At 47.3% G+C, this 26,996-nt stretch overlaps 1 protein-coding gene across 1 annotated transcript in view; it reads right to left on the bottom strand.

The window, feature by feature from the left end:
* The window catches only part of Slc4a8 (solute carrier family 4 member 8), a 65,078-nt gene that overhangs the window by 5,535 nt on the left and 32,547 nt on the right, over positions 1 to 26,996 (bottom strand). The window contains exons 11-23 of the mRNA XM_036207701.1: positions 26,526 to 26,626; positions 21,521 to 21,695; positions 20,845 to 20,978; positions 19,573 to 19,818; positions 18,055 to 18,160; positions 15,968 to 16,129; positions 11,562 to 11,675; positions 9,086 to 9,247; positions 8,036 to 8,287; positions 6,129 to 6,197; positions 4,750 to 4,923; positions 3,887 to 4,024; positions 127 to 218 (exon numbers count right to left, since the gene is read on the bottom strand). Coding sequence (XP_036063594.1) covers positions 127 to 218; positions 3,887 to 4,024; positions 4,750 to 4,923; positions 6,129 to 6,197; positions 8,036 to 8,287; positions 9,086 to 9,247; positions 11,562 to 11,675; positions 15,968 to 16,129; positions 18,055 to 18,160; positions 19,573 to 19,818; positions 20,845 to 20,978; positions 21,521 to 21,695; positions 26,526 to 26,626 — 1,925 coding nt within the window. The remainder of the gene's footprint in view (positions 1 to 126; positions 219 to 3,886; positions 4,025 to 4,749; positions 4,924 to 6,128; positions 6,198 to 8,035; positions 8,288 to 9,085; positions 9,248 to 11,561; positions 11,676 to 15,967; positions 16,130 to 18,054; positions 18,161 to 19,572; positions 19,819 to 20,844; positions 20,979 to 21,520; positions 21,696 to 26,525; positions 26,627 to 26,996) is intronic.

The following is a 26,996-nucleotide window of genomic DNA, read 5'->3' as shown; positions in this document are numbered from 1 at the left end:
CTAGCCCTAGGAAGCAGGGAGCGCAGCAGGTGTTCAGTGGAGTGGCTGGTTGCACAGCTTCCTTAGAAGAGCCACAGCAGGGCAGCGGGAATCTGGCAGCAAGCTCTTTGGTATTTGGGGGCTAACCTGAAGCTGCTGTTCTTGCCAGGACTATTTAGCAACTTCCTGCTTTCAAGGGGGAACTTATCACCCCCTATGTCCAACATCTTCTCAGCCTCCTGGAAAAAGAAAAAAAAAAAAAAAAAAGGAAACCTTAATATTGTCAGATTCAAAGAAAGCCCCAACTCTCCAAACTCCAAAAAGTAGAGCTTATGGCCAAAAATTAGTCTCAGCTCAGCTCAAGCTGGACTACAGGACTGCTAAAAGCCTACAGCCAGCATTTCTCAGGAACCTGTGAAATGGGTTTCTGCCTGCCAGGAAGGGTCCTGCCAGCTGCTTACCTGTGGTTGCTAGCTCCTGTGCTGTGGTAGTTCATGGGTTTCCTTACTCCTGGAGATCTGCTCTATGTAACAGCAAGGTTTTCCCCGTCGTTCGTGTGTGCGTGTGTGTGTGTGCGCGTGCGTGCGTGCGTGCGTGTGTGTGCGTGCGTGCGTGCGTGCGTGCGTGCGTGTGTGCGTGTGCGTGTGCGTGTGTGTGTGTGTGTCCCATCAATGCATACCATTCTCATTTCTCTCACAGACAGCCTAGTTATATCCAGGAGGCTTCTTTTTCTCTCTGCTCTAGACTCTTCCAGATGCCTATGAATGTTTCTCTCTTTTACCTACAATAAAACCTCCCCCCCAATCATGAGTAACCATTTTGGTGGTTTCTTTACTGAGCCCTAGCTTACAATTAGATCTTGGACCAAGAAGGTCGAGAGCTGTTCAAGCCAAACAACCATCTTCCATATCCAGCACCCAGGCAGGGGGATCGGGATCTGTCCCTGGTCTATGGGCAGGCTTCTGGAATCCGGTGCCTGTGGTGTGACGCCTTGCACAGCCTTGGTGCAGTGGGAAGGGGCTTGGACCTGCCTAGGCTCAGTGTGCTGGGCTCTGCTGACTCCCCATGGGAGACCTCGATTTGGGGATGTGGAGATGCGGGATGGCTTGGGAAAGAGGGCTGGGGTGGGAGGGGGGGTGTCTGTGGACAGCATTGGAGTGAGTAGAAATTTTCTTAATAAAGAAAAATGAAAAAGAAAAAGAAGATGGAGAGCCCGCCACAGCCCATTTTCATAGTTTCACTCACATTCGTAGAGTTAGGCCCTTCTGTGAGTTTGACCCCTTGCAAGAGTGAGGCAACCAAACAGTAGTACATAGGGAACAGCATTGAAAACAGTAATAACCTCAATGTAAGCCGCTACAGCAGTGGTTCTCAACCTGTGGGTCACGACCCCTTTGGGGGCTGCATATCAGCTATCCTGTATATCAGATTTTTATGATTCCTAACAGTAGCAAAATTACAGTTGTGAGGTAGCAACAAAGTAGTTTTATTGTTGGGGGTCACCACAACATGAGGAACTGTACTAAAGGGTTGCAGCATTAGGAAAGTTGAGAACCACTGCCCTAGAGCCAATGACCAATTACTAGGGACACAGGGCACAGAAGAACATGCCAGTGTTACCAAAGAACTTCTTGATGAGAGAGACACCCTGCGGTCAAAGACCCAACAGAAAGAAAAAAGAGATCCCTAAAGTGATATGATGTGGGAATCAGCCAGTTGTAATGTATGGTCCTTTGCTAGATCCTGATCCAAATACACAAGCTGTTAAATGGTAAGTGTGTGTGGGGGGGGGGGGGTCTGGGAAGATGGCACAGGTGTGAAGTGCTTGTGGCACAAGTGTGAGGACTTGAGTTCAGATCACCAGGCCCCGTAAACAAACCAGGCATGGCAGCATCCTGTAACCCTGTTGAGGGGCAGAGACAAGAGGAACACAGGCTGGCTGGTCAGCTGACCAGCACACACAGGGAGCACAGGAGGACTGCAGGCTGGCTGGTCAGTTGAGCCAACCCAAGCAAGAGCTCCAGGTTCAGCCAGAGACCATAGTTCTAAAAACAGGGTAGGACACAACCAAGTAAGACACCTGATGCTAACCTCTGGCCTCCATCTGCAGACACACACACAAACACACATATCCCAATAATAGTGAAATTGGGGGAAAGTTTTCTCATTTTTACATATATTAAAATGTTCCATATTAAAATATTTTCTTAAAAATTATGCCAACACAAAAAGATTGGGAGTTTGAGTCCAGCCTGGATTACACAGGTCTAATAGGCCTGGCAATAGGTGCCTCTCCCTGCAGAGCCATCTTGCTAGGCGAATTATTTCATAGAAACATGAGTAAAATATTTTTGTCTGTATTGCTTGACTATTCTCAGGATGAGTTCCTGGGTCAAATGGTGTAAACATTTTTCTTTCTAATACAGAGTCTTATGTTGACCAGGCTGAACTCAAACTGTCCCCCTGCCTCAGCCTCCCAAGTGTTGGGAACGTAAGTATACGCTACAGTATCTAGCTTAAAAGGATACATATATGCATTTGTGTGCGTGTTCATGTGTGCCCTTGCACGTGCATATCGTGTGTGTATGCCATGGGTATGTGTGTGTGTGTTTTGCCTACATGTCCATATTGATATCATGTGGTTGCCTGGTGCCCAGAGAGGCCAGAATGGGGTGTTGTGTCCCTGGACCTGGAGTTACAGGTGAGTGAGCTGCTGCCACTTGTGCTGGGAGCCAAACTTGGATCCTCTGGAGAAGCAGCCAGTGTATAAACCATGAGCATCACTCCAGCTCTGGCAGATGTGCATTTAAGACTCTCCATCTCCCGTCAGTGTATGCGTGGCCCGTTCCAAACACAGAGTTGAAGGGTTAGTTCCTATCCATTCATGCTTTGTTGTCATTTTGATAAGTGAAAAAAAAAAAATTCCCTGCCAGGGATGGAGGCACAACAGGCAGGAGGGACGCTGTTCTGTTTTGTTTTTTCATTGCTTTTGTATTTAAAAATTCAATTATCTAACAATATAAGATTTTTTAAAATTCAAGACATTAGACATTAGGAAATTTTATTTTAAAATATAGTTGAAAAAGATGACAGTGTCTGCTGAGTGACAGACCGGGCATTTCCAGGTCAGAGCTGGCAGCAGGAAAACCACGTGTGTGTGTGTGTGTGTGTGTGTGTGTGTGTGTGTGTGTGTGTGTGCGCGTGTGTGTGTGTGTGCGCGTGTGTGTGTGTGTGTGTGTGTGTGTGTGTGTGTGTGTGTGTGTACATATATTTATGTGTGTATGTATGTATGTGTATGTGTGTACATATATTTATGTGTGTACATATATTTATGTGTGCATGTGTGCACATATATTTATGTGTGCATGTGTGTGTACATATATTTATGTGTGCATGTATATGTGTGTAGATAGATAACAGACAGATAACCAGAAGGACACTCCCAGGCCCTTCATTTCTTGGCCTGGTATTTCCATCTTGCCACACATCCTTTCTGTGCATGTTTAGGCCATGGCTCATGGTCCACTGTGCCAACTGCTGAGGGCCATGAAGGACAGAAAGTCCCTCACAAGCTGTGTTTGCACAGTGCCAACCACAGCACATCTAGGTGTATAGCCAGTACTCTCAGAAATATGGGTTCTACACACTTGTCAAATCAGATCTTCTGGAGAAAAGGAGCCATTGGATCTGAGAATCACAGAGTACATCCATATTCTAGTGTGATCCTGGGGTAAAATCCAAGGGGGAAAGGACTAGTTACCAACTCCGAAACATGAAGGGCAGACAGGGCCAGGACCCCTTAACCCTTCGGCAGCTGAGGACACCTTGGGTAACCCTTTGGATCCTGACATGCCGCCCCGCACACAGCCCTCCCTCCCTCTTCAGGCCCTGAAATGCGAGGCTCTACCTCCTCCTCCTTAGCCTTCTTCTTGGCGTCATCCAGCTTCTTCTTTTTGCTTTCAGGCATGAGGTCATCCAGCCAGCTCAGCTCACGCTTGGAGAAGCAGAGATCCATGACTTTCCTGACGAAGACCAAGGCCAGGACCTGACAAGAAGGAATGGAGGTAACGGGAGCTTCTCTGGCCGTTAGCAGAGCTCTAGGGCATTTCAAGCGGAACTGGACGACAACAGGAGCAGCAGTCACTCACTGCGGGCCAGTGGCACCCAGCATGAGGCTTTTTATAGAATTTATTTTAAAATTTTATATATTTAAAAAATATGCCTTTATGTGTGCTATGTATTATATATGCATGTGTACTATGTGAATGCCCGGTGCCCGTGGAGGTCAGGGAGGCACCAGTTCCCAAGGAACTGACATTGACTCTCTAACAGAAATGAACAGGGCATGCCTTGTTCACACTTCAGGAAATTCTGACCCAGGGGACAACATGGACAACAGGGAGATGGCAATGTCACATGATCACCTAGGGTGGCAGAAGTCCCAGAGGTGGAGAGCAGAGCTGTGGGTGCCCGCGGGTTTGCAGGAAGGGAGTATGAGGCGTGGCGGTTTATGAGTCTGGAGTTTCTGTTAGCAAGGTGAAGGTCTGGAGTTGGAGAGTGATACTGGTACCTCAACAGTGTTCTTAATCCCACTGACCTGCACCCTTAAAAATGGTGAACTCAGGATGGGCAGTGGTGGTGCACACCTTTAATCCCAGTACTCAGGGGCAGGGCAGGTGGATCTCTGTGAGTTGGAGGCCAGCCTGGGCTACAGAGTGAGATCCAGGACAGCCAGGGCTACACAGAGAAACCCTGTGTGGGGGGACTTACCATCATTGGGAAAACAATGGCAGCTGGCGATGCCTTGATGACCCAGAGCAGGACGAGGCAGGTGAGCTGGATGAGGGTGAAGAGGTGCACTTTGCGCAGGGGTACATGCCGCAGGTAGATGAAGTCTGGCTGGTGTTTTGCAGGCATCCCAAAAAGCTTCAGGCGGTCAAAGAACTGAAGGGGAACACGCATTGGCTGCGGCAGGTCCCAGGGAGGAGCCTCAAGCCCATCTGTGGCCCTCCCCACCTGCTCTGCATAGCAGCAGCTGGGGCCCTGCCTCCGGGAGATGGAAACTGGGTCTCTGAGACAATCAGCAATTTGGTCAGGTCAGTGAGTGGCGGTAAATAAGGAAAACCACCTTTTCTAATTCCAGGTGCAAACTTCCTCCTCCCGGTGCACTGCAACCGCCCATACCCTGCCCCCACACTGCAGCTGCAGAGAGGGTGTTCCCAGGGTGGGTGACCAACAAGCTAACCGCATCTTTGTGCAAGCTATCAAAACCAATTCCACCCAGGCATAATTACAGACAGGCTGGGGCAAGAGGATGGCTAAGTTTGAGGCCAGCCTGGGCTGCACAGTGGGTCCCAAGTCAAACTGAGCTACAGAATAAGATACTATTTTCAATGAACAAATTCCCTCCCCCCAAGTCCCTAAGTTCCCAAACCTCAACTCTCCTGCTTGTTCTTTGAAAGATTTGAAGCTACTTATTGATAAGACCAAAAGAGAATTCTTAAAATTCTGGCTGGAGGAATGACGACATTGGGGGCCAGTGAGACGGCTTGGGAGAAGTGTGGTATGCAAGCCTGAGTTCAAATCCTGAGACCGTGTGAAAGTGGAACGAGAGAAACAGCCCACAAAGTTGTCCTCTGACCACACCATGCATGCTGTAGCACGTGTGCCCACACATACCACCCCACACACATACGTACACACCACCACCATGCCATGGCATGTATGTGGAGGTCAGAGGACAAAGCAGCTAGTTCTCTCCTTCCACCATAGGTTCCAAGGATGGAACTCAGATCGTCAGGCCTGGTGGTCAGCACCTTACAGGCCTGGTGGTCAGCCCTTCCTGCTGGGCCACCTCGGTGGTCCTAGTCTACAGGAATTTGGCCAAGTGTCCCTGGTTTAATGACAAATAACCACTGTGTAAGAATGACCAGAACTGTGACATAAACCCGTGTCATTCTGGAAGTCAAGACTCCTACGCCAGCCTGACCTATTTTGTGCCCCACATCTGAAGACATTGCTTAGCCAAATGGCAAAACAGGAAGTCATGTCTCAGGTACTGGCTGTGCCTCCCTTGGGGGACTGTGCCTCTCTGGTCAGGACAAGTGAACACAGAGCAAGAGATACGGTCCAGCCGAACCACACGATACCTGGATTCCTTGTAGAGAAGAGACTCCCATGTAGAGGAAAACTCCGTAGAGTACCGGCATCGGAATGAACTGCAGATAAGGGCGGAGACAAGACATGGGGCGCACCAGCAGGTTACGGCTAGCTAGTCTTCTTTTTGAGACGGACTCTTACTGTGCAGCCTTGGCTGGCTTGGAACTCAATATGTAGACCAGGCTGGCCTTGAACTCATGGACACCTGCCCATCTTTGCCTCCTGAGTGCTGGGATTAAAAGGTGTGCGCCACTATGTTCCATCTCTATAAATTTTTAATTTTGAAAGTGAAAGAAAGCCACAGACAGCTTCATAAACTCCTTCATTTAAAGCAGAAACAAAAGGATAAGCTGGCGATGACCAAAGTCATTTTATTCTGAAATGGAATTGTGATCCATAGGTAAGTCATGGGCCTCGCGTCTCCTCCAGCCTCTCCCTCTGCCAGTCTTCCTCCTCCCTAGATATGACTATACAGATGGGACAGGACCACACTCATGGTCATGTGCACACATACATGTACACACATGCATACACACTCATGGTTATGTGCACACACACACACACACACACACACACACACACACACACGTATACCTGCATTTTTACTGACCTAAGATTTGAGGGCACCAGAGAGGAAACTAGCTGAGAACATGTTGTTATACTGCGAGCTTTTTAAAGTGGTGGACACAGTGCGAGACTGTGGCTTTCCTGTCACATCATGTCTTTCAATGTAGATAAAGTTAGCCTTGAACTTACTGTGTACAAAGAATTTCCTACCTCCACCCACATCAGCACCTCTCCTGCTGCTCTAGAGCTGAGGACCAAACCCAGAGCATTCAACAGCCCTAGCCCCTCAGTCTGCTTTTATCCTGGCGCTAAAGAACAACATAACTCCTCTCAGAAAGTCCACACTGGATTTTCATGCTGCCCCGACTCTAGAGTAACCAGACGTCCCAGTTTGCTGACAAGTCTGTAGCAATGCTGGGTGGTGTCTTCATTATCCACTTGACATAAGTTCAGAGTGACCTGGAAGGAGGATGTCTCAGTAAGAACTGCCTGTGGGACAGTCTTGATTAAAGGTGAGTGTGGGAGCCCACTATGGGCAGCGCCATCCCCAGGCAGCTGAGCATGTGCCAGAGTATGAGCCAGTACACAGCGTTCCTCCATGGTTTCTACTTCTACATGATGCATTGTCATCTGAAAGCGTAAGGTGAAATAAACCCATTCCTCCCCAAGTTGTTTTGGTCATGGTCTTTATCACAACAATAAAAAACATACTAGAACAATATCTACAATCCCAGCAATCAAGAGGCAGAGGCAGTTAGGACTGCCACAAGTTCAAAGCCAGCCTAGACTACATAGTGAGTTTTAGCACTCAGGGCCATATAGACCTGTCTCAAGAACGAAAAGCCAGGGGTAAGAAGGGCCAGGGCATAGCTCAGCAACACAGTGCTTGCTCTGCATGCAGAAGGCCCTGGGCTGGACCTCTAACATGAAGGGAGCTAGTCCAAGAAAAGGAAATGGCAAGACAATGGCCCATCAGATTACTCATTACATTTTATAATTACCATGTTTGTTTTCTTAAGCACATTTAACTGTCTTACCCACAAGAATAAATTCTTTTGGGCTAGAGTTAAGAGCACTGGCTACTCTTCCAGAGGTCCTGAGTTCAATTCCCAGCACCCACATGGTGGCTCGCAACCATCTGTAATGAGATCTGGCGCCCTCTTCTGGCCTACAGGGATACATGCAGGCAGAACACTGTGTACATAACAAATAAATAAATCTTTTTTAAAAAAAAATCAATTCTTCCAGAGCAGAGGTCAGTGTATGTCTATACTGGAGCCCTGCATTTCCAGCACAGTTTCTGGCACAAGGGCCCTGGATGAGTGATTACCTTTAAGACAGTTGTCATGAAGACAGAACAGCCCATCAGCACGAAGATCATCAGGCCTGTGACCCTCTGCTCTCGGATGCCCAGGAACTTGGGCTGCTCCCCAGGAGCGGAGCACTCAGACTCCAGCTTGAGACTATTCACATGTGTGATGGACAGGACAGTCGCAGCCACAAACCAAGGCAGGCCCATGATGGAGCAAACACCCAGCATGACGGCCACCATCAGCAGGTCCAGATGGTAGCCACAGCCTTTCTGTGGGGAAACGGTCACTTTCAGTGAGCTGGCTGTAGCAGGTCATGGAATAGTGAGCTAAAGGCTTCAGGCTCAAAGCTAGCTGGAGTAGAAGGGGAAAGAGTCCAGAGAACACTTACAACCCTCCCAGTTTGGAGGGAACAGGTAAGAAAAAGGGAAGTTTAGCTTGTCATATATATATCTGGTCTTCATACAGTTGCCTCTAACTTCCTCTGATTGAGTTTAGACATTCAAAACTCAACCCTTCTTTGGAAGAGCAGCAGGAAGCAAGCCACATTGTGACCGTCCTAGAAACTACAGAACGATGTTTTTATTGAGTTCCTGGACACCATCCCCATCCGTGCCAAATCTGGATTTTACCATAGAGATGGAAGGCATGTGGCCTCTCACTAATACATGAGTTAGAACTAACCCTAGCCTGAGTAACCCTAACTCAAGATTCACCTTGAAGCCTCACAATGGGCCTCAGTGGAAGAATCTCTGCCTCTGGGAAACAGAGGTCAAAGCCCTGAGCTGAACCATAGGAGGAAAAGCTGTATAGTTGTTGATTCAGAACATGTAGCTACTTAGGAACCAGCAGGACCTGTGGCCACCCCCTCTACACAGTCTGAGAGGAGAGTAATGGAGTCCAAGTCCCCCCATATTACGTCACGTGCTCCGTCTGGTCTCACCTCCAACCACCCTTTGTTATTAACAGGCAAGCAATGAAAAGCCCTCAGAGTTCCCTCAGCTCAGTTCCCGGCACAGCCAGGCTTGGCCCAAGTGAGAAGGTCAGCCTCGGGTCTGAAGCTTGGTTACCTTGAGCTTATGCTCCTTCCGATTAATGATGACGGCGGTGATCTGCTGGTCCATGAATATCAGGATGGTGCACAGGAGAGCCGGGATGGTCGCAGCTAGCACCGTCCACCAGGGATTGGGGCCAATGGGACTGATAAACCATCCTCGATCGTCCCTCGTCGGCTAAGAGATAAAACAAGCTGGATTTTTGTATCTTAACTCTGGACAAAACAAACCAAACTGAATCATTATTCTGTTTTTCTTTTTGTTCTCATTTGAATAAAAATCCTTAGAAAACAAAACATGAAATACAACAACCCCTAAGGAAATCTCTGGCCTTTTTTTCCAAATTCCCCTTAGTGGTCAGCTGTCACTTATCAGCTTCCTGTGGAATATTCATTAATCCCACATGGCCTTCCATTTGCTCCCCAAGTGCAGAGAAGGCAACTTTATCTCACGGTCAGCCCAAGTAAATACATCAGCAACTAAATCTGTTGTTCAAAAAAAATGACTTCCCAAGACAAATGAACGCAATACAGACAACCCTCACCCCTCCTGGCAGGAGCCATGGACTATGTCTGATGTACAAACAAAAGCCAAGTGGACCCACGTTTACTCAGATTCTTGGGCTGAGAGGAGAGTGACCCTGCGCCCCCATCAGTGGTCAAACAGGAGCCCAGGTACTGGAGACTTAGCAGTCCCAAAGCTTGGGGATATCTGACCTAGGACCCTCTTCGACGGCTTTCTAAGCTATTTGTTCAAACTCTCAACCTCCCCCTTGTGCACTCCCCGAAAAGACACATGGTGCTGGAGGACAAAAGGCTATGACCCAGAATGACCCCAAAAGGCAGCGAGTAAGGGAGAGATCGCTGAATCGGAAGCATTTGGTTGCAACAGTAGATACGGCACTTGGGTTAAAGAACTCTTCAATAATACTGGCAAGTCCTGGATTTCGAATGGGCTAAATAAATTCTAGAAGCTTTAGAACCTATGTGGAGAGACTACGTGGTCTTAGAGAGCAGTTAAGTTCTCAAACCAATACAGAAACTTGTTAACGCATTACTGATATCCTAAGTAATCACACAGCCAGGTCTGCTAAATCTGTTGGTTCGCTCTACACCTGCAGACTGAATCAACTGCAGATTAAAGATGCTGAGGAGATGCCACTGTGCTAGACACATTCGGATGCATGTCGCTGGCCTCTAAATACTACAGGATAACGCCACTTACACTGCTGTAGATAAAATCAGTCTAAGGGGGTTTAACTGCAAAGGAGTTTGCACACAGGTTGTAGCATTTAGGAAATATAGCATTTCCTTTCTGGAATGGAGCATCTGTACCCTGGGTCCTGGAACTAATCCCCAATGGATAAGAAGTGATTACACCAGCCTTCAGCCTGGCCTCGGGAGCTGAGACTGGCTGGTTAAGGAGAGAAGGCAGGAGACGCCTTGCTCTGCTTCCTGGGCTGTCTGTACCAGCCATGTTTCCTTGGTCTTCGATTTCCCTCTCTGTCTTCCCCTGCCTCTCAGAGGTCCCAGAAATCAACTCAGGTCTTAAGTCTGTGCATCATGGTACTTTCCCAGACTGCTTAATGCTCCAAATTTGCCCATTTTTATACAAAATCCATTTGTCCTGCAGCCCACTAGGTATAAGAGAGAAAGCTGATGGTGTCTGTTCATACAGGGATAAGAACACCGTGCTCTGGGAGGTGTTACACTTCTGGAGGGTGTTTTTCAACCCATTCAGCATTTTAGCAAGTTTAACAAAATTAAACAGATAAAATAGAAAAACAGAGGAAGAGAGACAGTATGTCTCCTTACAATCACTGTGAAGACAGTGAGGAAGTTGGGAGAGTTACCATGGAGCATCCCTGCCTGGCCTGGAACGCGCTCTGTAGCCCAGGCTGGCCTACAGATTCACAGAGATCTGCCTGCCTCTGCCTCCTGACTGCTGGGTTTAAAGGCACACACCATGGAGCACCAAGGACTGCCTCTGTACTATCTGTCTTCCGGCCATCCTCAGCCCCTCCTATTCTGGAGTCTTCTGAAGGAGCTGAGCATATCCAGGCTTTCTGACCTCTCCACCCAATGGGGTTTGTGGAAATCAGCTCAGCTCTCCTGTCTCATCTACTTACTTCACTAAAATAGATTTGGGATCCCAATGATTGATCATTCATTAATTCACTACTGTGGATTATAAATAACCAAACATAAAATACAGTTGAAGAGATGTTCAGATGACTTCTTAGGTCTTAGGTCATTTCTACTCCTTCCCAATTCCTTAAAGCTGCAGCTCTGTGAGGGTGGCGTCACTCAAGTGCGCTCCTGGGCCCACCTCTGCACACCAGCACATCTTTATGTAAACGGGCACTTTCCATCACCGAAAGCTTAGCAGGGCGCGTATTCATAATAACACACAATACATTTTACTTCCTGAGCCTCTGAGACCCACTTCAGATCAGCCCACACTCAGGCATGGGCTCCCGAGACCTACTTACCTTGAACACACTGGGAACCTGAAGCTTTGGTGACGGGACCCCAATCAAGAAGTCCACGATCACCATTGTGAAGATGGTGAGGAAGACGGCGAAGTCACTCACCATGGAGCGGACCTAGCACAGGAAAGACCAGAGCAGTTACCACAGCAAAGATGTTACAGCCTGAAAGAGCCACAGCTTCCCAGAAAAACACGGCAGCTGAACTAATACAAACCCATTCAAACAAGACAATTTTAGTATACTCAAAGGAATGCCCACAATGTGTGTGTCTAATATGGAACAACAAACCTCTGACCAAGTCTAACATAAAGTCAAGACCAGTCTCTAAAGAGCAGAGTTTGGGATGCACAGGCTCAGGTTCAGATCTGGGTCCAGCAGAGGTCGTCTATGCTAGCCCAAATCTCAGCAGCAGCACCTTCACGCCCTTCCCACATCCTGGATCCAACCCATCCACAGGCCTATCAGCCGCCATTCAGAACATCCCCAGAACCTGGGCATGACTTGTCACCCCAGCTGTGCCCACACGCAGCCAGTCACTGCCATCTCTCACAGGAGTCACCTTTGCCCTCCCTGTTCTTGAAACAAAAGCTCTGGAGTAATAACCTAAAAGCCAGGTTGAATCATGTCCTTCTGCCCAAACCCAGAGGCCTCCTTGTTTCACCAAGTTCAAAACCCAAAACCCTCTCCTCCCCGTGAGGTGCACGGAGCCTCCAGAGCTGTCCCACCTGTTCACGCTGCTCCAGCCACACAGGCTCCCTGCCTGCTTTCCTTGAGTGCTACTCTCTCATGCTCTGCCAGCCCGGCTCACTCCTGTACTGCTCACCTCCCTCCCTATGCTTATGTCAGGTGACCTCTGGGAACTCCCAAGGCCCCTGCAGCTTCACTCAAACATGACCTTCTTTCTGAGATTCTCTTGAGACAGGACAAAAAGTCAGGGACTCTAAGGGGACTGGGAAGGGACAGGACGCCCACTCTGGATCTGCCTGCACGGTGCTTGTCTTCCTGAAGGCGTGGAGACAAGACGGCCCTTACTCAGGCCTTGAGTGTGGCTGGGTCAGCACACCTCAGGACAACCGTACAATCTCAGACAAAAGAAAAACTACATTCAGAGAGTTTTTAAGTAAACCAGCTTGTTGGTTGTTTTGTTTGTTTACGAACTCACACATGTGTGGGCACACATGCATATATGTGCATATGTATGTAGAGAACCAGAGGTCACCTTTGGGTACCACCTTTAAGGAATACCATCATCTCCTCTGAGACGGGGAGCCTGGAGCTCACCAATTAGGCCAGAGTGACTGCCAGCAAGCCCCAGAGATCAGTCTCCTCTCCCTACAACTAGAATCACAAGTGTGTGCCGTGACACCAGGACCTTTTCCCTGGGTTTGTGATTTTTCCCACTGCTGCCTCGTGTTCACAAGGCAAACACACTGCTGATGAAGCCAGCTCCCAGAGACGGAATACGTCCTTACTTAATTTTTAAGCTTCAGTCCTCAAACCTTGCTGTAATGACATCCTGTGAGCACAGTAACTAGTATAGCACTTAGTATTAGTAACTAGAATAGTACTTAGTATTAGTAACTAGAATAGTACTTAGTATTAGTAACTAGTATAGTACTTAGTATTAGTAACTAGTATAGCACTTAGTATTAGTAACTAGAATAGCACTTAGTATTAGTAACTAGAATAGTACTTAGTATTAGTAACTAGAATAGTACTTAGTATTAGTAACTAGTATAGCACTTAGTATTAGTGACTAGTATAGCACTTAGTATTAGTGACTAGTATAGCACGTAGTATTAGTGACTAGAATAGTACTTAGTATTAGTAACTAGTATAGCACTTAGTATTAGTAACTAGTATAGTACTTAGTATTAGTGACTAGTATAGTACTTAGTATTAGTAACTAGAATAGTACTTAGTATTAGTAACTAGTATAGCACTTAGTATTAGTAACTAGTATAGCACTTAGTATTAGTAACTAGTATAGCACTTAGTATTAGTGACTAGTATAGCACGTAGTATTAGTGACTAGAATAGCACTTAGTATTAGTGACTAGTATAGCACTTAGTATTAGTAACTAGTATAGTACTTAGTATTAGACTAGATAGTACTTTAGTATTAGTAACTAGTATAGCACTTAGTATTAGTAACTAGTATAGCACTTAGTATTAGTAACTAGTATAGCACTTAGTATTAGTAACTAGAATAGCACTTAGTATTAGTAACTAGAATAGTACTTAGTATTAGTAACTAGTATAGCACTTAGTATTAGTAACTAGTATAGCACTTAGTATTAGTAACTAGTATAGCACTTAGTATTAGTAACTAGTATAGCACTTAGTATTAGTAACTAGTATAGCACTTAGTATTAGTGACTAGAATAGTACTTAGTATTAGTGACTAGAATAGTACTTAGTATTAGTGACTAGAATAGCACTTAGTATTAGTAACTAGAATAGTACTTAGTATTAGTAACTAGAATAGTACTTAGTATTAGTGACTAGAAAAACACAAAATCACACATACGCCTCAAGAAGCCCCGAAGTGTGACTCTGCGTGTCTTCAGTGTGTATGTCCTTTCCCTACATGACCCTGTCTAAACACGTTACATAAACTCACTGATCTTCTTCACTCTGGCTTATCTGAAATTCTCTCCATGGTGCAGCCAAGGACTGGCTTTAACTGAAACTCCTCACGCTTGCAGCCATGATGGACGAGTCCCCTCAGCACTGCTGACACCCGACGATCCTCCCGAAAACTCGCCACCGCCCCCAGCATTTCTTTCCTGCTTCATTTTTTTTAATAGTGCTTATTTCCTGTGTGTGTGTGTGTGTGTGTGTCTGTGTCTGTGTCTGTGTCTATGTGTGTAGTGTGAAGCTTGTGTATTGTGTGTATACATGTGCATGTGTGTGATATGTGTGCATTTATGTGTGTGTGGTGTGTGTGATGTGTGTGCATTTATGTGTGTGTGGTGTGTGTACTTTGTGTGTGATGTGTGTGCATGTGTGTGGTGTGTACATGTAGTGTGTATGTACATGCATGTGTGTGTGGTGTGTGTACATGTATGTATACATGTGCTTATGTGTGCACGTGTATTCCCGTCTATTTTAAGGCCTGTCCCAAGAGGACCACCCCATTTTAGAGCTTAGGTGAGCTTTAATCAAAGCTAGGGACGAGCACCCTGGTCTCAGCCTCCCACAGGAAGGAGGTAAAGACATCTTGGCCGCACACAGCATCCCCACTAACTTTGTTTTGATGTATCAGATTTACAGCATACTCTCCAGGATGTTCACGGATTCTCTGAAGCCTCATGCCCACACATGCACCATGAAACAACCCTGACACCCTGGGACCACACCTTCCTTCTTCCTCTGAATTCCTACGGCACTGACTTTCCAGGTAGATGGGACCAGCTGCCCACTGGACTTTTCCTTCATATCCACTAGAAGACACTACTATTGGATTACTTTTAAAAGTCTTTATTTCCTTTTTTATTCTGTATAGATGCACACACACCATGACACACAGAGAGACAGAAGTTGCTCTGTCTACCATGTGGGTCCCAGGGATCGAACTCAGGTCGTCAGGCTTGACAGTGGAGTCTTTACCCACTGAGCACCTCACTGGCCCTGCAGACATCTTTAACTCTGTGTCCCCCACAGCACTTAACCCAGGTGTGAGCCACTCACTAGTCAGTAGGTAGCAGCCTCTTGTTAACTATCTGTCTGGACAGGAAACAGATTGTGAACTTATTTAATATGTGCTGCAGACTCACTAAGGCCTAAGGATGGATTTCAGCCATGGATATGTAGATGGTAAGTAACCAACCGTGCCCTCCACCCACAGATTCAAGTAGTCTGATATGTGGATTTGCCGGAAGGAGAGATCTCACAGAAGCCATGGCCCACACAGCTGCTCAAACTGAGGCTTCTGATTTGCTGTCTGAACAGACAGAGACCCTGCTCATGACACAGGCTTCAGATGGTCAGGAAAGGAATCCAAGCCAGGGACAGGCTGGTTCCTGCAGTCAGGGAGTTTGTAATCTATGTCAGGAACCACGCCTTGGAAGGGGCTTTGGGGTCCTTTAAAGCACATAAAGCCAATCTCTCCCACAAGCCTGCTCTAGCTTTACACCCCAAGTGTCTCAGACATGAACTTCAACAGCATTCTGGAGAGACGTAACCTTTAGAGGACATTACCACCTCCTTCAACTTACCTGGCCCTTGTTAATCAAAAAGGTTTTAAGCATCCTCATTCCATACCATGAATGAAGATGGAGCTGAGAAAGAGGCTACCTAGATAGCTGCCACCATGCAGCTCATCAGGACAGCTGGTGTCCTTTATGCTGCCAATCTCTAGGGCAGAATCCTAACACAAAAGTAGTGTAGGAGCAGCTACCTACTCTGGTCGGGAAATAGCGGCTCGTCTTAAATGTCTTTAAGGTGCTTGAGAGGATGAAGGTGGTGAAGAAGAGGATGCAGGACCAGAAGAGCACATCGGGAGTGTAGGGTCCATGATGACCACATGACGATCCTATGAATTCTCCATGCATGTACTGGCATTCCTGGAGAAACAATTCTGGGTTACAAAAGGCGGGCACATAGGAACAAACAGCTGCTTTCTGAGGTCACCACACACTGCCGTCCCACAGTTGCGGGAAGCACAGGCCTCTTGATCACCATGCAGCTTGGGCCCTCACTAGCAGGTCCCTGTCAGGAACACTGCTGGTCCTAACCAATACATCCATCTAGGCATGAAGTTAGAATTGTCTGAAACAAACACTTCTTCTGAGCCTCTGGGAAGAACTCAGAAGTGGATATTATTTGTATTATAGAGACCCTTTGAAAGTTGAATATTCTTCAAGCTCCACAAAGCCTGGATCTGTCACTGTCCCCACATAATTTTATCTTCACATGTCTCCTAGTCACAGGACAGGGCATATGTGGGAGAAAATAAAGGAGCAGCTTTCTTTTCCCTGAAAGTATGAGAGGATTTCAGAAAGGGAAAAGAAAAGTTAGAAATATTTAGGTTTGATTAAGCTTTTGTGTTTACTTTTTTTTTTTTTTTTTTTGAGACAGGGTTTCTCTGTGTAGCTTTGCGCCTTTCCTGGATCTCACTCAGTAGACCAGGCTGGCCTCGAACTCACAGAGATCCACCTGCCTCTGCCTCCCGAGTTCTGAGATTAAAGGCGTGTGCCACCACCGCTGGGCTTTGTGTTTACTCTTATATTCATTTTTGTGAGGTTTTTGTTTTTGTTTTTGTTTTTTTAATGAAAATCAGCTATCATGTTCATATAAAACAAAGGAACGCAATAAAGCTGTCACTGCCTATAGCATGAATCTTAACAGGTCTTATTAATAAAATCAAACCTGAGGCCAGTTATTGGGGTGAACGCTGGAAGGTCAGAGAAGCAGAACAAGCCACAGCTACCTCACCTTGCCAGTTCCTCAGCTGGTCTTGTTTCCTCAGACTGCAAGCTTCTGTGTCCTCATCTGAATGGATCTCAGTTGAACTGCTGCTCGAAAGCCTGAATGCTTAACCAGCCAAATGCTGAACCAGCCAAATGCTGAACCAGCCAAATGTTTCTAGTTTCTGGTCTTCACGCCTTATATATCTTTCTACTTTCGGCCATCACTCCCTGGGATTAAAGGCGTGTGTCACCATGCCTGGCTGTTTCCTATGTGGCCTTGAACTCACAGAGATCCACAGGGATTTCTGTCTCTGAAATGCTAGGATTAAAGGCGTGTGCTACCACTGCCTATCCTCCGTTTAATATTGTGGCCGTCCTGTTCTCTGACCCCAGATAAGTTTATTAGCCTTCACAATATTTTGGGGAACACAATACCACCACAACCACCATCAGCGGCAAATTCTCTAAGCGCCGTGGAGACTCTGGTAGAAACGAGCACACGATAGGACTGCAGCACTTCAGAGCCTGACAGTCATCTGAAGGATCTCTGGGAAACCCACCCTACTGGAGGTGCATACACCTTCACAAAACATACCAGTTTCTTTCCATAACTTATAAACTCATACAAACTCCAAGGCAGTTTTCAAAAATAAACAAGAGAGGGTGATTCTTGAGTTCATCCACTAGAAATGTGTATCAGCTAACTGTTGCCACTAAGGGTGATACAGAGACCAATAAATAAATAAAATGTAGCAATTTCAGCATGATAAAGGCAAAGAAATCGTTAAGTATATCAATATGATGAAACAGAGCTAATCAATAACAGGCCACACAGTCACTGCTTGCATGATCAAAGTAGCCCTTTTCAAGCCCTCAGTGGGTCTCTTCTGTCAACCCTGGACGGCCTTAAACTTACAAAATGTTTCCACCTCTGGCTGCCAAGGGCTAGGAATACAGGTGTGTGCCACTACATCCAGCTCAAGCTTAAATGCCAGGGTGTGGCAAGGGGCCACTCTACCTCCATCGAGGAGTCCTTCACAGTGGTCACAACAGAGGGCTCTGGCCACGCCCGGACTTACACTGACAGTCAGGTTCGCCCAGTTCACGTCTGTAGTCACAATGTTGTGATCCTTCCAGTACTGTAGAGTATGGTTGTTGGGATTCTCCGGGAGTGTGCACCTGCAGCTAGGGAAAGAGGAAGACATTCCTAAACAGAGGCAGCCAGCTAATTATTAAGTGCTCGTAGCAATGACTAGGTTAAGGGCTCTGTGGAAGCCTTCCTCCTGTTTTCTCATAAACGTCAGATCTTGGAGATGGTTCCTATTGGTTGAAGACAACTTATCAACACAACCACACTCTGAATTTTCAGTTGGTCATGACTAAAGATGTGTCCAACTCAGTCAGCATGTGGGTCTTGGATAAAATAGTATGGACAACCTACGCTTGACGGGATAAGCCCATATTAAGACCAGTGGTTCCTTGTTTGGTTTCTCTCTCTTAAGCTCTTGCTATGAATCAATCAGCAGAAGGGGAGGTCCCGATGCTCCACTCAGTTCTCAACAACTTCTTCCAGTCTCAATCCCAGACTCCCATGCCACCATCACGGCCCCCACCCCTGGAGTGAATCTCCACTCTGCAGCCACTTCCTGCCCCCTTCAGCTGCTCCATTGCCTCCTCCAGCTGCTCCATTGCCTCTTCCTTCCCTCCCTTATCCATCCAGGTGAGACGCATCCACCTGGCCACCATGTTGTCCCCCAACCTCAGCAGGCTTTGCATCAGTGTGGTCAGCTGACAGCGGCTCTCCCGCTTTGGCATCATCTGGACAACTAGAAGCCAGGCCTTCCTTTTATAACAGGATTAAAATGCAAATCTCAACAGAAGGAAGCCTCAAAACTACACTTAGGTTTTTGTTTTTAAAGGCCAATCTCAGGGCTGGGAAGGCAGCTGAGCAGGCAAAGGGCTTGCTGTGCGAACACAGAACCTGGGTTTAAATCTATAGAATTAGACGCTGAGGAATGCCGTGTGCAGCTGCAATCCGTCACACCTATGATGTAGGTCAAAGTGGAGACAGAGGACCTGGAACCTTGCAGGTCAGCTTTCTGGGAACACAGTGTTAAACAACAAAGAGACTATGCCAAACAAAATGGGAGGTTGCTAGAAAAAGGGGCAATGATTTCTTCAGTGGTCTAACCATTGACAAAAGGTCTGTGTTCTTGTAAACAACTCCCACCACCTGTGCTCCTGTAAGCAAACCCAATCAAACTCAATGAGACACACACACACACACACACACACACACACACACACACACATATGCACACACACACACATGCACACGCACACGCACACACGAAGATGTAAACGGAGAAGGAAGACTGACTGGACAGAAGAAAAGCATCAGTGGAAGTGGCAGGGCGGAGGAATATGAGGGAAAGTGACTGGGGTGAACATGATCGAGATACATACTTGATACATACACTACATTGTCAAACAGGAAACCCTAAGTTACTTGATTGCCATACCTCGGTAAACAGAAAGTTCCTAATTCTGTAAGTGAAAAGCAAAAGGACGAGGAAGAAAGGCAGGAACATACTTACTAATAGAGGCTCAGGTGGTCCAGCTGGCTGTGCATGTGGATGGGGTAGGTCTCCGCCAGGTGAATCAGCTTTTCTATCGCTTCATAGATGAAAATGATGCAGATCAGGGAGGCAAACGCTTCTTCAGTGAAGCGAGTGATGTAGCAGACGAGGGAGCTGGCGTCAGTGGCCACAAGGACGATGCACAGGAAGGCAGTCCACAGCCCGATGCAGGCTCGCAGGGAGAGGTATGAGAGGGCATAGTCCCTGGAAAACACCGAAGCTCATGAAGAAACACGGAAGGGAGGCAGGGAGGGACAGACAGACACTATGGCTGATTCAGCTCAGAGTATCCACACCAGCACTGCAACCCTTTGTTCCTAAGGCTGCAAGCACTGCACCCACTGCATGCACTGCACTACTCAGCAAAGCTCTGGGACGGCTTGGTCAACATCTTCACAGGAGCTGCTTGCAGGGTAAAGACACAGAAGACCGAGAAGGAAGAAAACACTGTGTGTGCAGCATTTCTGCCATCACCACCCCGTGTGATTATAAGCAGGTCGTGCCAAGAGAAGATGATGCGGGCTCTGGTCCCGTGCGTCTACAGTGTGGGAAAAGGGTCTTCTAGGATGGAAGCCAGAGCATCACGAGTACCCAGCACCATCCACAAACAGAGTAAGAAAGGTCAGTAGACCCAATTTAAGACTGTCCTAAAATTTCGGGAGTCTGCGTCAGTTAGGATATTGGGCATGGCCGTGCAGCCTGCATCCAGCACTCAGGAGATCAGAGCAAGAGGAATGTGAGCACAAGGTCACCTGAGCTACACAAAGAGATTGTAGCTCAAAATAAACAGCTGGAGAGATGGCTCAATGGTTAAGAGCACTGGCTGCAATTCTAGAGGACCCGGGTTTGATTCCCAGCTCCCAAATGGTGGCTCACAACCACACGTAACTCCAGTTCCAGAGGCTCCAATGTCCCCTCTGATTTCCCCATCGACATTGCCCACACAATGCATGCAGGCAAAATGCCTATACACATACAATAAACAAACATAAAGCTCAAAAACTGATACATCTAAGAGGCTAAAGATGTAAAGACTTTCAGTACTGGTGAGGAGACACTAAGCAGGCTCTGGAGAGGAGGAGGCCTGCAGCTACATGAACCGTGGGAGGACGGCAGGCCAGAGACTCCCGCCCATCAGGTTTGTGTCTACTATGGGCCTGTATGGAGCTGGTGCTCAGCTTTGGCAGGTGGCAGCCACATCCATTAACTGTCAGGAAAACAATGTCTTACTTGCAGAACTTGAACAGAATCTTCTCAAACACAAGGACTGGCCCAGTACTCCCCAGGATGGTGAGGGGCTGCCCAGCAAACAAAGAGTAAGCAATCCCCGTCATGGATGCTCCAAACAAGGATTCAATTGCACTCTGAGGAGGAGAAAAAATATCAGAGTCCACGGCTGTCCACAGACAGGAGCTGCCTTACCTGCACTGATTTAGCTGCTCCATGCCTAGACAATCATTTGCCTCTAAGCAAAAGTGGGGGTACCCAGGGCCTAAAGCTCTCGCAAACAAACACTGCTTTAACAATTCAGGTACCCAAACCATCTTCCATGATTCCTCAACTAAGTTTTATCCTTCAGCTCAGTTCAGTATTCAAAGATATATAAAGGCACAATGTCATTCATACAACATCCTATCACACAGGGTCGCTGAATCTTGTTTCCAAATGTTATCAGTGGATCCATTTTCCATGCTTGGGGAAATGAGCAGTTCACCCAGGCAACCATCTACTAACAGCGACATACAAGCAGAAGGTGTATACGTGGGAGGCAGAAAACCCAGTGACTCAGGACAAAGGACCCCGTCTCCTCAGCACTGACTATGTAAGGTGTCCCCAGAGAACTTGGATGCCACCACAAGATCTGAAGTCTTGTCTTGGACCATTAGAGACAACGAAAAGCTCTTACTATGCGTCCTCCAGTGGCCTCTCCCAGCAGTCCCCCAAAGGTGATGACAGGAGACATGCAGGCACAGTACAGGAAGAGGAAGGAGGCCAGACACTGTAAGCTGAGTGCGTCCCGGTAGTCACTCCAGTACCAGGGAGCCTTCCGCTTGACGTCCAGCACCAAGCCCCCAAACAGCCTGCAGAGACAGGGCGACAGGCCTCTAACTCGATCCTCTTCGGAGGACACAGAGCAGAACACACCTGAAATACTGCAGATGTGCTCAGTGACAGTTCAGCTTCAAGCACACCTCTTTGGCATAGACAGACTCTGTTATAATCAAGGGTATAGTGTGTGGTAAAATTGAAAATGTGCCAAGCATTAAAAAGGTTAATTTAGGTATGCATACTGCCCATTTATCAATATCTAAAAATTAACAAGAAGGCAAACATTAGCTTCAATTTCAATCTCTAAGCTGTTAGGAGGAATTGTGAAAAGCAGATCAGGTTACTAGTGTTGTTAGGGTTTCCCAGGTATAAAGCACCATGCATGCACATTCCTACTCTGAGCAGCCCCCTGCCTCAGTCTCTTCAGAACCACTGACTCATGCATTGGACAAGCAGAAGACAATCAGGGCCAGGCACGGGGCCAGGCACTGGAGACGTAGTACCGAGCAAGACGAACACAGCCCTTGCTCTCCAAGACCAGCAGCCCAGTGCAGGAGACAGGCAAAGTGTGACAATGGGTGCTGAGGTAGCATAGGCCGGAGAGGGGCATCTCAGCAGTGACTCGGCAGGAAGGAGACAGCCAGACAAGGCAGAGGGACCTGCACGGGGACACCCCAGGGTTCAAGGTGCACAAGGGAAAAGACAAGGTTGGGGAAACTGAGTCACAGAGGCCGCAAATGGTTTCAAGGAACTGGAACCTACACCTAACAGCATGTCAAGTTATTGATGGATTTTAAACAGTGGAGCAGCAGCACCCAACATGCATTCTAGAATCATCGCCCTGCGGAGTGTGAAGGCAGTGTGGACTGAGCTGAGGGGAGGTGGTGGGTTCAGATCGATGGCATGGGGGCGGGGAAGGAAAGGACTGGGGATGTTTTAAGGCAGGAACTAGTAAATGCAAACTTTGATTGGATCCTACATCAACAAATAAAATCCAAGAAGAGTTAATCATCTCAAGAAAAATGAACATGGGCTGAGCACTGGATAATTTAAAGGAAGATGGTTAATCTTGTTAGACTTGAGATCAGCATAACTGTTTTTGAGACATCTTTATTAAATGAGATACATACATACTGAGGTATTTACAGGGAAAATGGTATCGATGATTTAGCTTAAAATAATCTAGAAAATATAAAAACAAGCGAGAGGGAATAAATGAAACAAAATTGGCAAAATGTTGGTAACAGCTCTGGTGGGTGTCTGGGGGGGCCATTATATAATTAACTCTTCTTCACAAGTTTAGAATTTTCTACATAAGAAAACTCCAACAACAAACCCATTTTCTCTATTGGAGGGCAGTGTGGCTGACCCTTGCCTCTTGTCCTCCACAAGAGCTAGGGAACTGTGAAGAGGTCGGGACCTACACCCAGGGGACAAGCCAGGCAACCCTGTTCCACTCCAGCCCTGGACTGAGGGTGCAGTGAGAAAGGACACAGGGCGGAAACTTCCCACTCGCCCGTCTCCTCTGGCTGTGGCACTCACTGTTCCTCCATTTATACCAGTAACATCACCATCTGCTGTGGTCTTGAGAAGGGACAGGAAAGCCACCCCCAGGACCTGCTTTAGCATCTGCATTACCACAAACCAGCTCAGGCAAAGGAGCTATCTCCAGGAGCCAGCCTAGATCACCAAAGGTCAGTCTCTGGGTTGGGACCAAAGACCTGTTTAAAACAGAGTGCCATTTTGTCTTGCTCTCTCTGTACAAAGACCCTCAAGGTCCTCTGTGGTGGCCATGCTAATCTGGGGCATATACAACTGTTTCAGGGTCCTACAACAGTGTCCTGTGCCACGGGCCCATCACTTTTCACCAACAACCTCCCTCTGAAGGGAAAAGAATCTCAACAGCTCACTGAGGCTCCTTGAGGCTCCCCCAGTGGCCAGCCTCTGGGCACGGGAGGTAAACAACAGACAAGTTCTATGAAACAGAAGGTGCCTAGTAATGCTTGAGAGAGGCAGGCTAGGGTCACACTAACAGCATCACTAAAAACTATGAATAATTTCTGATTACTTCTTTTATTTTTGAGATAAGGTCTCTCTATTATGTAGCTCTGGCTGTCCTGGAACTCACTCTGCAGACCAGGTTGGCCTCGAACTCACAGAGATCCACCCGCCTCTGCCTTCCAAATGCTGGGATTAAAGGTGTGCACCACCACCACCCAGCTCTGATTGCTTCTTTTAGAGTCAGCCCCATACCTCACTCATGCATAAAATCAGACCAGAATGCAGACATGAATAGACGTGGATGCTTCTCTTCATATCTGAAATTTCCTTTCCCTCAACAGGGTCCTTGCTGTTCAGTGTTTGGGGCAGAGGCACACAGAAATATGAACTGAAGCTTGATGCAAGGACAGACTTACCCGTGGAGAGGGTCACTAGGCTCTGGACCACTGACTTAGGGAACCCTTCCCTGGAGGGCTTTAGGGACAGGCCAGCCATCCATTTGTCAGGTGTGCTTTGAAAGAAACCTGTTTGAAGTGTGGGGGGGATCATCGAGACAGCAGCTCTGGATTTTTTTTCATTAACCCTTCCCAAAAATGTGCTCCCCGAATACGGGATATTAATCTACCCCAAAAGCCCCTTCCCAGAGGATCCTGCTGCAGAGCTTCTGGGTTGCTAGGAAGCATCCAGTCACACTTCCTGTTTCATTACATGATAGCTCACCTGAGTCAACATCAGGATGCCTCACAACATGGTCTTAACCCTGGCTCAGAGGGTCAGGAAACACAGAACACAGGAGTGCCTCCCACTGACTTCCTGTTTCTTAGACTCCACTCCACCTCATCTCCAAACACCTCTTCACCCATCATGACAACTGTCCCTAAGTCTCTGTGTTTGGCCTCAGGGTTCTACTACATGATATGCAGAAAGAGATATCTGCGTTCAAAGCTATACAACAAATGGTGTGAAGAATTACAACTGTTCTGTGACTGTGCCATCCAGAAAGCTCCAGAGACATTTAACGTACCCAGGGTCCACATTCACCTTTTACATAGTTGGAAGTGGGCTAGGGGCCAGACTGGCCTGGAACTGGGAGTTCTCACAGAGGCAGTGGGTCACCTGGCCTAAGAGCCTACCATGACAGGAAGGCCATGGCCCTGCTGCCTTTCCCTAGGTGGCCTGAGGCTGACATCAGCTCAGGAAGAAGACAGCCAAGCAGAACTTAGGCCACAGCTTTCTCTGAGCATTGTCCTACCCAGAAGTCCTTGCTGCGTGAAACATGCAGACTCTTCCCATTCCTGCTTGCATTTGTGAGTTAAGATCATTGGGTCTATGATAAGGGTGTGACAGTCCCGCCACTGGTGTTTGCCTTGGGAAAATCATATACTATTTCCAAGATCCTATACCTGTTGAAATCCGATCTAACGGTGGCCCAAAGCCCCACGGGGGCTGACTTAAGCCGTGGTTCTCATGTTCTATTTCCTCAGAGAAAACCTTGCGGTCTCAACCCCATGGCTTCAACTATGCCTGGGTACAGACTTACTTACACGTCAAAAAGATACACTGAGACACTGAAACACTGTCAGACCCTGATCCTCCTCCCGGACAGCCTCAGCCTTGGAGCTGCTGCCCGGATGCCCCCTCACTGCTGCCAGACACCGGCTTCCCACGCTCCTCTCTGGCTGCTGCTCCCTTTAGCGAGAGCTACCTCCATGCAAGGCCTATGTTACCCCAGAACACAGCTACTTTCAAACATCCTCTCAACCAGAAAAACATACTCCCCATCAGGACAGTGCTAATTAAGGGCCATTCCCACCCCCCATTTCTCTGTTCCCTTTGTGACTTCTCCATAAATTTCTAAGAGCAGAGAAATAAATCATCCATTATATTAAAAAAATTAAACAAAAACACCTGAGCTTCCAGAAAAGAGGAACAAGGCAAGGGGATGGTGTGAGAATTATGTCCGCAAGGCGTCCAGCCCTGAGGACTCCACCCACTGGATCTTCTTAGACAAAACACATCTAGAACCAGTCCCAGCCTCTCCCACACCAGTGCCTCATTTTATCTCTCTCCTACCTGGGAAATGAACTTCCTAGTCTATGGACTAGTTACCTTCACCTACCAAAAAGGACCTCTGCCATGGACACCTGTCTCTAAAATATCGGCCTGGAACTGTAGGTTTCCCCTCACAGAAACCTAATGGAACACCCATCCTCCTGCCCTCAGCGAGTTTCTCATCCTAAAGTGATGACCCAGCATTTACTCATCCCTTGTCCATTCCATGCTGCACATAGGTACCATGCTAAAAGTATTCATTCATCAGATAGTGTGTGTCCACTTGACACTGGACACTGTGCTGAGTGCCAGGAATACAGTGGGGTATCTGACTTTTTGGAGTCAAGAAATTAGCAGGGGACACACACACACACACACACACACACACACACACACACACACACACGGAATAATAATAAAGTATGATATGGGGTGTAATGATGGGGAGGTAAGAGGGGCATTGAAGACCAATACTATAGAAGCATGTCATTTTAGCCACAGAGAATACTAGGCTTTCCAAAGAAATTGCCAACTAAGTAGAGACAAAGGATGAGTGGGGAACACCAGGAAATGAGGAAGGGGGGGGTTGTGTTCACATCAGAGGAAACAATATCTAGAAAGGACTGGAGGACAGGCAGAACATAATAAATGGTTTTAAAAACCTAAATGAATGAATACAATATTAGACACACCTGCACTATGTACAGTAGATGGTCCCATCTGAAAGTCAACCACAGACATGGATGCCTCATTCCTTAACACGGGGTCTGCCAGTGAGCAGCACCAGTGAGCAGCATCTCAGAACTTACCGCCCAGTCCGTTCAAGCTCTGGCCCGCTGTGTCCCCCGTGTGGCTCTGGTTCTACGTGGCAGATGTTTCCATTTGGAACCCCAGGCATCTTCCTTTTCTCCTGTTGGCAAAAGACCACAGAGCGAGTTAAGCCAGCGTCTGTCTGTCTTTGCTCTTCCCCGTATCCAAAAGCCAGAAAAATGTTCCAATGTTCGTGGCTTCCAAATGTATTGCTGATTTGACGCAATTGGCTTTCATGGGGGTGGGAGAAAACAACGTCCCCAATAGAATGGGGACGCCTAACTAGAACTTTCCAGAGATAAGATATGACCTGCATCCCACTCTCAAATCTCACTGTCCTTTAAAATCTTACCCTAGAAGATCAGTTAATTCTGTAAACTAGAGATAAGAGCACAAGGGTGGGAGAGCGGGAGCCGAAGGTCGGAGAAGGTCAAATTTACATGGCTAGAAATGCCTGGCCTCACCTGGTA

This window comes from Onychomys torridus, chromosome 16 (genome assembly GCF_903995425.1).
Source record: "Onychomys torridus chromosome 16, mOncTor1.1, whole genome shotgun sequence".
NCBI classification, from domain to species: Eukaryota; Metazoa; Chordata; class Mammalia; order Rodentia; family Cricetidae; genus Onychomys; species Onychomys torridus.
Note: the sequence above shows the minus strand (reverse complement) of the source record. Positions and strands in the feature narration are given on the sequence as shown.